Genomic DNA, 12,191 nt, shown 5'->3' with positions numbered 1-12,191 from the left:
ACTGCCCCTAGATGTTAATAAGTATGAGCCATTCAGGGTGTATTTCTGCCCCACCCCCAGTGTGCCCAGATAGGCTGCAGATTCACCGTGACCCTAACCAGGGTAAAGCAATTACTGAAGATGGAGTGACTTTTTAATTTATTATTTGTGGCAGACAGACAGAAATATAACTTACCTACATAAATGGCGTGTATGTGAATGTGAATTAGTGTATTTCTTGATTCTTATGCTTATAAGAGAGACATAGCAAAGTCAATGAAATCATTCTTATACGTGTGTGTGTGTGTATGTGTGTGTGTGTTTTGGCTGTAGGTGTTTGATGGTGCTGTGATTGTGCTCTCTTTGGCCCCGATGGTTGCCTCCACTGTTGCTAATGGACCCAGCAGCCCTTGGGATGCCATTAGCCTCATCATCACCCTTCGCATATGGAGGGTCAAGAGAATTATTGATGGTAAGCAGAACCCCTGCACTGTATTTGTCTTGTCTGTTTCTTTGTTATTTTATTGCCTCGCATTCTGGTTTTTGTTTCATTCTTTTTTGGACTCTTCCGTAAAGCTGTTTTATACATGTGTACTAGGAAATAGCAAAATGGATGGCGTTAAAAACAGTATGTTAATGTGATAGTATCATATTTGGGATAAAATTCCTTTCCAGGAAACTCCAAAGTGCTAATCAAAAGAAATGATTCACAAAAACAAGTGCTTATTGTGTCAGCTGTTCATTATAACTCTGCTTGCCCTTCAATCAGTATGTCCTTCCAGAGCAGCTCAGCCAGGATGTGTTTGATTAATATTCATGCTGACCTCTCCTGTCTGTAGCAGTTAAGCACAGCTCCTATTAATGCAGGCATTTGCAGGGTCGATGAGCTTGATAATTTCCGATGTGCTCAGTCCAGGCTGTCTATCAGTGTAACAGGAAATCAAGCAAACTCCAGCTTCCTGGCAAATTCCAGTTCTGCTTTGCATACAGACCTAATCATTCTGGAATAGATTATTACATCATACCCCAGTGAAGCTATATTATCTGGCTCCAAAAAAGGCTGCCTTTTTGCTTCATGCTTTCTGCTGATGGTTAATTTACTTCCACGTCCTGACTTATATATTAGTACATTAGTCTTCTGTATGGTGCTAAGAATTTTCATTGCTTATTTATTTAACTTTGTACAGGATTGTGGTTTTTCATTTAGGACATGTTTAAACCTGCTTTTTGTGCATTCATATAAATCCTGCACCCTGAAATCAGTGTGTGTTTCAGTCAGCAGTGTGTAAATACTGAGTTCTTTAAATGCGTCTTTGCCTGCTTAGTTTCACATTTGAGTTATTGGATCTGTTACAGTGTGTGTAGTCAGCAGAAAGTGTATAAAACAGATTAATACTGTCACCCCCTTTTTATAAGAGCATGCAATGCTTGCAATGTTTATTTTCAGGTAGTTGCCAACACACACACACACACACACACACACACACACAGGTATTTGTGGGGTATTATTAAACACATTCTTTTTGGTCATTTTTTTTAAATGTTGTATTTATTCTATTTTCTTACACTTCAGTTAGCAATTTCCAAAAATAAAAACACATTTGTTGAAAAGGATCAGTCAGTTTTATGACAGTTGTTTGTGTGTGTACAGGATTGCTGCTCAGATCCCCTGTCTGGCTGATGAGCAGATTTTTAAACATACTACTGTACAGTCTGAATGGTTTAACTCACCTGTAAACACTTTTTTAGGAATTGCTAACACACCAGATATGGTTATTATCTCTAAGAATAGGAAATTAGTTCAAATATTTGAGGTATCATGTTCATTTGACTTGTTTATGGAGGATTCTTACTGCTCTAAGATTCTAAAATACCAGTCATTGATATCTGCAATTGAGAATCTTGGGTACAAATGCCAGTTCATTGTGCTGGTGTTTGTTTGGTAGTCTAGGTCATGTACACACTGCAAAAAATTGAAAACTGAATTTGAGGAGAAAATTTCTTAATACTAGTGAAATTATCTTGCTGCATGGACAGATATTTTTACTTGATAAGACATCTTAGGATAAGTTGGTTGCAATCTAGAACTAGGTTTAATAATCTCAGAACTGGTGTCTTGTATTCTTCTAATAGGAAATGCTAGATCGTTTCAACTATTTTCAAAATATTTTCACTTGCTAAGATATATTTTTTTGCAGTGCATAGACTGGTGGTCCGTGGACTCTGTATTGGGGGGGGCTATCTAAAATAAGGGCCAAACAGTTGGCAAAGTACTGTTCAATCTCAGCAATTATAGGGAGTATGTTTATTTGGAAAAGAAGATGTTTTCTATATCCTTGAAGTTGTAAAATCCATAACAATGTGCTGTATTGTTTTAATCTGTCGGATCATTCAGAAAATTTGATTCCTAAATGAAATTTAACTTGTAATGCGGGATCAAGTAAAGTATATAATGTGTGTGTGTGTGTGTGTGTGTACAGTAACATCATTGGGACATTTAGTCCCCACAAAGGTCTAAATTCATACCCACACAATGGCCATTGATCCCTATTGGATCTTCAAATAACAAGCTATAATTTTACATTTGATTTTTTTTATTTGCATTTTTTATTTGCATATTTTCTCAAAAATATCTTGCAGTTGGGGGCGTTGTGGCTCAGGTGGATAAGGCGCCATACCATAAATCCGGGGACCCGGGTTTGATTCCGACCCGAGATCATTTCCCGATCCCTCCCCGTCTCTCTCTCTCCCACTCATTTCCTGTCTCTACACTGTCCTATCCAATAAAGGTGAAAAAAGCCCAAAAAATATCTTTAAAAAATATATATCTTGCAGCAAGAGGTATTGCAAACATGCTGCTTGCCTTTAAAATGTTTTAGTCTGAGCTTTGTGTGAGGTCTTCAGTGTAACGCCCCCCTGTGGCTCTCCCTGATTTCACATGCCAATACTGAATGAGCCACAGGTGGAGAGCTAAAAATACACATGGAGACATTTCAGCTGAGAATGTTCAGCGCCATGTCCAGTGATTATCAGGACTGTCATCTGAAATTTAAGTGGAATGGAATTTACTGTTAGGTGGAGGGGAAACTGTCGTTTCTCTTTACTTAGCTGATCAGTTCTTGACATAATATGGATTACTACAGTTGTGGGATAGGGCTGTTTACTGCATTTGGATTATTTACTGTTTACTGTTTGATCTCAAACGCATAAAGAAGGCAAGAAATTGCACTAATTAGCTTTTGACGAGGCACCTGTTAATTGAAAAGCATTCCAGGTGACTCCCTCATGAAGCTGGGTAAGATAATGCCAATAGTGTGCAAAGTGTCATCAAGGTAAACGATGGATACTTTGAAGAATCTAAAACATGAAATGTTTTTTTTTTAACAATTTTTGTTTACCACATAATTCCATATATTATATGGACACCCATGTTATACTGGGAAATACACCAGTCATATTTTTCATACAAGCTACATCCGGGACATGGAGAACCAAAACCGTGGCATGGCACCTGTGAGGAAATCAGTGAATTGTTTTGATACATTTGGGTACTTTTTGTTTGTAAATGTGTCCATATAATAAAAAGAAAATCACACGTTGGCTTGAAGATATGACGTTTTTCTTCTCATGTTGAAAAACCCGCATTTTTTTTATATGAAATACATTGCGGATCTGAGTGACATACTGTATTTCCCAATATTTCACTCTGATGACGTCACTCTCAGTGTTTTCACGCTGACTAGATGCGCATTGTCAAAATGGTGAACCGGTTCAAAATTAAAATTCTTTTGAATAACTTGCGCATTTTTATGGATGTGTTAATATAATTATAATATAGGGCGGTGTAGTGGTTAGCGCTGTCGCCTCACAGCAAGAAGGTCCGGGTTCGAGCCCCGTGGCCGGCGAGGGCCTTTCTGTGTGGAGTTTGCATGTTCTCCCCGTGTCCACGTGGGTTTCCTCCGGGTGCTCCGGTTTCCCCCACAGTCCAAAGACATGCAGGTTAGGTTAACTGGTGACTCTAAATTGACCGTAGGTGTGAATGTGAGTGTGAATGGTTGTCTGTGTCTCTGTGTCAGCCCTGTGATGACCTGGCGACTTGTCCAGGGTGTACCCCGCCTTTCGCCCGTAGTCAGCTGGGATAGGCTCCAGCTTGCCTGCGACCCTGTAGAACAGGATAAAGCGGCTACAGATAATGGATGGATGGTTGGTCATGACACAAGATCTACAGGAGTGCATATCTGAGTGTGTTATACTTTCTTGTTGTACAGTTTATACCCTTTTCAATAATGCTGCAGTGCAGCTGACAAAATACAGCCAGGTTGGTTCTGTAGGAGACGCTTGTTACATGCAGGACATGTACAGTCACTGTAGGCTCAGCATTGTAGCGCTAATGATTACCGTCTAATTGAGATGCAGAGTTGCATGATGGCGCTCAGCTGGTACAGTCACATTTAGGAGCAGCAGGAATGAGTCTAGCCTGAACTCTAATAGAGCTGTTTGGTCCATGCAGCAGAGAGCAGACCCAGTGCAAGTCACAGCCACAGTCTTATTGTGTTGTGATCTGCTTGCTGGGTGTAAATGCTTCTCACTGGATAAAAGAAGCAATCTAGAATGTCATGGCATCCAGATAAAAGTTGATTCTCAATGGACAGTGTAAGTCACAGCACCGGGGCCTGTAATTGACTTGTTATCAGAGATGTATATCAGACGTGACAGATAGCAAATAGCCTTTCCTGTTCTGCTCTTTTCTTGTCTCCCTGTGCCTGTAGCGTATGTGCTGCAGGTGAAGGTGGAGATGGAGATGGAGCTTCAGCAGTATGAAAAGGCTAAAGCCGTGCGGGAGGAGCAGCTGGAGAGGCTCACACAGATCTGTCAAGAGCAGGCGGTGAGACACACACATCTCTTTTACCTCTTCTCTCTCATTTTACCATTTAAGATATGAAGCACGGTCCTGGCATTGTATTGTACATGTTTGTGTTTTATTTTATCCAGCAAACCTGATTCAACATCTCAAGTAGTTCTCTTCAAGAACTGAGTTAGATGTGTTAGGACAGGCAAAAGACACACAAAAAAGAAAAAAAAAGCATTTGCAGAGATGTATAGTGGATATAAAAAGTGTACATGCCCCGTTAAAATTATAGGTTTTTCTGAGGAAAAAAAAATGAGATCACAATAAATAATTTCAAAACTTTTCCCACCTTTAATGTGACCTATAACCTGTACAATTCAATTGAAAAACAAACAAATCTGTTTGGCGGAAAAACATAAAAAATAAAAAATGTACAATAAGCTAGTTGCGTAAGTGTGCACACCCTTGAACTAATACTTTGTTGAAGCACCTTTTAATTTAATTAAAGCATTCAGTCTTTTTGGGTCTGAGTCTATCAGCCTGCCACATCTAGACTTGGCAATATTTGCCTACTCTTCCTTGCAAAAGCGCTCCCAATCTGTCAGATTGCTAGGGCATCTCTTGTGCACAGCCCTTTTCAGGTCACCCCAAATATTTTCAATTGGCTTTAGATCTGGGCTCTGGCTGGGCCGTTCCAAAACTTTTTGGAGGTCATTGTCATGCTGAAAGATGAAATTCCTCTTCATCTTCAGCTTTCTAGCAGACACCTGAAGGTTTTGGGCGAAAATTGACTGGTATTTGGAACTGTTCATAATTCCCTCCACCTTGACTAAAGCCCTTGTTCCAGCTGAAGAAAAACAACCCCAAAACATGATGCTGCCACCACCATGCTTCACCGTGGGTATGGTGTTCTTTTGGTGATGTGCAGTGTTGTTTTTGCACCAAACATACCTTTTGGAATTGTGGCTAAAAAGTTCAACCTTGGTTTCATCAGACCATAACACATTTTCCCACATGCTTTTGGGAGAGTCGATGTATTTTTTTTTTTTGCAAAATTTAGCCGGGCCTGGATGTTTTTCTTTGACCCTACCCCACAGTCCAGACATATGGAGCGTATGGGAGATTGTCACATGTAGTACACAACCACTACTTGCCAGAAATTCCTGCAGCTCCTTCAGTGTTGCTGTCGGCCTCTTGGCAGCCTCCCTGACCAGTATTCGTCTTTTCATCAATTTTGAAGGGACGTCCAGTTCTTGGTAATGTCACTGTTGTCCCATATTTTCTCCACTTCTTGATGACTGTCTTCACCGTGGTATGTCTAATGCTGTGGAAATCTTTTTGTACCCTTCTCTTGACTGATACCTTTCAACAATGGTTGAATGCTTTGTAAGCTCTCCGTGAACCCTGGCTTTTGCTGGAGGATGCGGCTGAGTAAATGTCTGAACTTTATTTGGGGTTAATCAGAGTCATTTTAATTGATGGCAGGTGTGAACCCAAAAAGCCTGAATGCTGTAATTAAATCAAAAGGTGCTTCAACAAAGTATTAGTTTAAGGGTGTGCACACTTATTCAACCAGCTTATTGGACATTTTTTATTTTTTATGTTTTTCCCCCAAACAGATTTGTTTGTTTTTCAATTGAATTGTACAGGTTATAGGTCACATTAAAGGTGGGAAAAGTTTTGAAATTATTTATCGTGATCTCATTTTTTTTTACATCAGAAAAACCTATCATTTTAATGGGGTGTGTACACTTTTTATATCCACTGTAGCTCCAGGACTGAGGTTAAGACCCACTGCACGACATGCCATTAAATGTCACATGTGTCTGTACACCAGCAGAGGGCAGCAGTGTCACATAGAGCCTAAAAGCACACCACTGTTAAATAGGAAGAGTACGTAATGATTTACTTACTTATCTATTCATGCATACCTTTCTGTGTGGAGTTTGCATGTTCTCCTCATGCCTTCATGGGTTTCTTCCGGGTGCTCCGGTTTCCTCCAACAGTCCAAAGACATGCAGAATAGATCAACTGGCTACTCTAAATTGTCCACAGGTGTGAATGCGAGTGTAAATGGTTGTTCATCTCAGTATTAGCCCTGCGATAGATTGCCATCCTTCCCAGGGTGTATCCCACCTCTCACCCAAAGTCAGCTCATGGCTTCAGCTTCCCCCACGACCCTGACAGATAAACAATATAAATGATGGATGGATGGATGGATAGAATAAGGGTGGCGGCACGGTGGTGTAGTGGTTAGCACTATCGCCTCACAGGAAAAAGGTTCTGGGTTTGAGCCCAGCAGCTGACGAGGGCCTTTCTGTGTGGAGTTTGCATGTTTTCCCTGTGTCCGCGTGGGTTTCCTCCGGGTGCTCCGGTTTCCCTCACAGTCCAAAGACATGCAGGTTAGGTTAACTGGTGACTCTAAATTGACCGTAGGTGTGAATGAGAGTGTGAATGGTTGTCTGTGTCTATGTGTCAGCCCTGTGATGACCTGGCGACTTGTCCAGGGTGTACCCCGCCTTTCACCCGTAGTCAGCTGGGATAGGCTCCAGCTTGCCCACGACCCTGTACAGGAGAAGTGGCTACAGATAATGGATGGATGGATAGAATAAGGTTATGGTTTATTGTTATATAGCTTCTGTAGTTTCTTAAAATAGAAATTTACAAACATACGTTAAATTTATAATGACTTGGGTTTCTTATGTCACTTTTATTCCTTCTTAAAAATTCTATAACCTGTCAGTGATTTTTTTTGGGGGGTGGGTGGGTTTCCACACTTATATTTCACATAAAAACCTAACATGCTGGCAATAATTGATAAAAGTTTGCACCCTCAATGCTTTCTAAGTACAAGTTGTACAACCCCAATTCAGAAAAAGTTAGGACAGTATGAAAAATGCAAATAAAAAAGAAAGCAGGAATTTCTAATTTTACTTTGACTTGTGTTTCGTTGCAGGCAGTCCAGGCTATTTCATGTTTTTTCTGGTCAGCTTCATTTCATTTGTTAATATACAGCCATTTCTGTGTTTTAGGCCTGCAATACATTCCAAAAAAAAAGTTGGGATGGGGACAATTTAAGGCTAGTAATGAGGTAAAACAATTAAATAATTATGTGATTTGAAACGGGATTATAATCATGATTTGGTACAAAATCAGTATCCAGAAAAGGCCTAGTCTTTGAGGATCTCCAGTTTGTCAACAAAGTGTGAGAAAATAATTGAAATGTTTAAAAACAATGTTCCTCAAAGAAAGATAGGAAGGAATTTGGGTATTTCACCCTCTATGGTGCATGGATATCATGAAACAGTTCAAGAAATCTGGAGGAATTTCAGTGCATGAAGGGTAAGGGCACAAGCCTAAGCTAAACACCCGTGATCTCCAATCCCTCAGACGGCATTGCATCAAGAACCATCGTTCATCTATAGCTGATATAACCACATGGGGTCAGGATTACTTTGGCAAACCTTTGTCGAGCACTACAATACAGAGTTACATTCACAAATGCCAATTAAAACTTTACTGTGCAAAAAGGAAACCTTATGTTAACTGTGTTCACAGTGGAAACGTGTATTGTGGTCGGACAAATCAATATTCCAGGACGTTTTTTAAGATACTGGACTCCATGTAGTCTGGAACAAAGATGAAAAGGACCATCCAGACTGTTATCAGAAACAAGTCCAAAAGCCAGGGTCTGTCATGGTATGGGTTTGTGTCGGTGCCCTTGGCAAAGATAACTTGCACTTCTATGATGGCAGCGTTAATGCAAAAAAAGTACTCTGAGATTTTGGAGCAACATATGCTGCCTTCAAGACGACATCTTTTCCAGGGATGTTTCAACAGGACAATGTTAAACCACATTCTGCTCACATTACAAAGGCATGGCTGTGGAAGAAGAGGGTGTCTGTCCCCAACAGAGAATTTGTGGAGAATTTTGAAACAAAACATGACAACCACGACCCTGTACTGTTGCACACCACAAGACCCGTTTTCATTAAGAATGGGACAAAATAACACCTGAAACACTTCATCACTTGGCGTCTTCAGTCCCTAAACACCTTTTAAGTGTTGTGAGAAGGAATGGCAGCATTACAAAGTGGTAAATGCTTTACCGTCCCAACTTTCTTTTTTAAATATGTCGCAAGAATCAAAAGTGACATGTTTATTTTGAAAAAATAAAATTCATGAGGGCGGCACGGTGGTGTAGTGGTTAGCGCTGTCGCCTCACAGCAAGAAGGTCCTGGGTTCGAGCCCCGTGGCCGGCGAGGGCCTTTCTGTGTGGAGTTTGCATGTTGTCCGCGTGGGTTTCCTCCGGGTGCTCCGGTTTCCCCCACAGTCCAAAGACATGCAGGTTAGGCTAACTGGTGACTCTAAATTGACTGTAGGTGTGAATGGTTGTCTGTGTCTATGTGTCAGCCCTGTGATGACCTGGCGACTTGTCCAGGGTGTACCCCGCCTTTCGCCCGTAGTCAGCTGGGATAGGCTCCAGCTTGCCTGCGACCCTGTAGAAGGATAAAGCGGCTAGAGATAATGAGATAATGATGAGAAAATTCATGAGGTAAAACATCAAATAATGTGCTGTTGTATTGTTCTGAGTGCAATGCAGGTCCAACATCATTTACAAATCATTGTTTTCAGTTTTAATTTCAACATACTGTCCCAACTTTTTCTGACTTGGGGTTGTAGATATATTTTTTAAAAATTTCATACACAAAGAGGTTGAAGAGAGGTTTTTTTTTTCCCTATACTTTCTTTCTGTCTGTACTATGAAAGCTAAGCTGAACCGGAGTCAAATTCCTTGTGTGTGTAACATACCTGGCAATAAAGTGCTTCTGATTCTGATTCTAAAAGAAAATGATGCATATGCAAGATACTAAAGAACAATAATGTCGTATTCAGAAAGGGAAATGCAAACCTTTATGTGATGAAAGAGCATCTGTGAAACATAAAACGGACATAACATATTAATGTCTTATTGCTATAAATTACATTTATTTGCCTTCTTTATTTTGTCCTAAGGGCAGTCTTTTGCACTCAGCCATATGTTACATGACTAAGGCAATTGTGCTGAGATTTCCAGTCAGATAAGAGCGAAAGTCCCATCTATTTCAGCAAGTCTCGTCGAACCAATCAATAATGAAAGAGCTCATACATCATAGGAATGTGTTGCTTTTTGCTGGGAGAGAAAGACAAATTAGATAATGAGAGCAAAGACCAAATGCAAGCCCTGTAGGGAACCGACTTCATGCTTGTCAATATCAACATGCAGGTCTGGAGTAAACGTCATTAGAGCATTGATTAAGTACAGTGAGTGGTGCTTGATGGGCTAAATGTATGTGAAGGGTCAGTTTGGGTGATCTCCAGCAGTGTTACAATAAAAAAAAATAATGTAAAAATGCAGTGTGCATTTGTGACAACATAATTAGACCCTAACAGGAAATAGTGAACTGATAGTTAGTTCCAAGGCTAGCTAGCAGAGCTAGCACTCCCCCCCCACCCCACCCCCTTCTTTTAAGGGAAAAATACATTTAAAAAAATAAGGAATGTATTTTTTGGCATGCACATCATCTTGTGCTGTTAGCAAACAGCTTAAATTTGATTATTTTATGTTTTTGTTGAACAATAGCATCACCAACAGACGTAAGTAGAGATGGCACCGATATAATACCCATGATCGGTATCTGGTCGATATCAGCAAAAAGAGTGGATCAGATATCGCAGAAAAACAATGAATTTGATCTGATTGTGTGTAAAATGGTAAAGATTGGAATTGGAAAAGATTTTTTTGGAAATGTGTGTAAATGGAACTTGCATATAAACATGATTCATTTTCATAATATTTTAGTTGCGGTTCGTGGCAACCATGTTTTAGTGCTTCATTTTTATTGAGCTGTTTTGTTTTATATTGTCTCTCAAGGTTTCAGTATCAAAAGAATAAGTGGCATTGTCAGAATCAAAATGATCTGATTTCTTTCTATTTCAGACTGTAGACTAATGACTATCATTAGTCATATGAAGTAATTATATGGCTAGCAACATGAACCCTTGTGTAGATTTGGGCCAATTTCTTTATCCCACTTCACTGATACTACAATAGTTTGATTAAAGTAATGCAGAGTTGCTGATACCGTTTTTGGTTTTAGCCCTCCCATTCAATATAGTCACCAATCATCGTTGTATTGATCCATAGTTTGTGTTATGTGAAATGTCTTTTTCTGTATCTCCTTGTCAGTTTGAGATCAGGCAATTGCGGGCTCACTTAGCTCAGCAGGATCTGGACCTGGTTGCAGAGCGGGAGGCTGCTATGCAGATCCACCACGTATGGGGAAAGCAGAGCAGCAGCTTTCAGGAGGTGGATGGACTCGGACCCACAGCCTCCAACACTGAGGGCAGAGGCAAAAGGAGAGAGGCAGGAGCTCCTACAGGTAATGACCCCAGCGTCCTCTTTGTGTCCAGCGACACAGGCAGGGTTGTAGGTTAGAGTCGTCTTTTAGAGTAATTTCAAGCATATAATTTAAAAAGACAAGAACTAGCCCAAACAGGAACCAACAGAACATGATCTGTTTCTCATTCGTTATTCAGACAAACAGGTCACCAACGCCACTGTGCTGTCTAACATTAAGAAATGGTTTGGATTTTTCTTTGCTTATACGAGGTGCAATTAAATTACTGCCAAGAAGGCTAGTTAAAGGAGATTATTACATTTGAAAGGGAAAAAAAATTAAAATAACATTAGAAGACCATTATATACTCACTAAAACATTACATTATTAACCACTCAAGAAATTTAATGGCTATTTACAGTGACAGAAGTTTTGGCATCTTCAGTAAAATGCTTAACAAATCTCAAAAAAATGGGAGAAATTTAACCTTTTAATAATGCAGTGGTTAAAAGTATTATACAAATGAAATTGAACTGAAATGAAATTTAATTTAAATTTTACAAAAAAAACTTTATTTTTAACAAAACTATTCATCACAATTATGGGCATTCCTTGAAATTCCTATGAACAAAAAGTAACAAGCATGTTCCCTTTTATAGTTTACTTTAAGTTTAACCGAGTGTTTAACAACTCAGTATAAATACACAGGTGATTATAGAAAATCGTGCACAGACTGCTCAAGAGATTCAGACTATTTCTCGATAATCACCTCGAGCGACTCAGCAAAAGGACAGCTAATTACAAATTATGAAACAAAATGCTGTTCCTAAAAGCATGAAAGATGCTATGAAGTTTATCTAAAACTAATCAAAAAGTAAGGTGGAATTGTGATTTAATTTATCATCTGTTTCAAAACAAAAAGTATTTTATCTGAGTCAGCAAAGATAAGTGACAACTCTCCACTGCACCAGTATTACATTTGC

General features: G+C 39.6%; 1 protein-coding gene across 1 annotated transcript in view; it reads left to right on the top strand.

Annotated features, from left to right (window-relative positions):
* The window catches only part of tmem266 (transmembrane protein 266), a 63,103-nt gene that overhangs the window by 42,552 nt on the left and 8,360 nt on the right, over nt 1-12,191 (top strand). The window contains exons 6-8 of the mRNA XM_060903319.1: nt 313-451; nt 4,749-4,864; nt 11,058-11,250. Coding sequence (XP_060759302.1) covers nt 313-451; nt 4,749-4,864; nt 11,058-11,250 — 448 coding nt within the window. The remainder of the gene's footprint in view (nt 1-312; nt 452-4,748; nt 4,865-11,057; nt 11,251-12,191) is intronic.

The sequence above is a fragment of the Neoarius graeffei genome, chromosome 2 (assembly GCF_027579695.1).
Source record: "Neoarius graeffei isolate fNeoGra1 chromosome 2, fNeoGra1.pri, whole genome shotgun sequence".
NCBI classification, from domain to species: Eukaryota; Metazoa; Chordata; class Actinopteri; order Siluriformes; family Ariidae; genus Neoarius; species Neoarius graeffei.
This window is presented reverse-complemented; position numbering and strand designations above follow the sequence as displayed.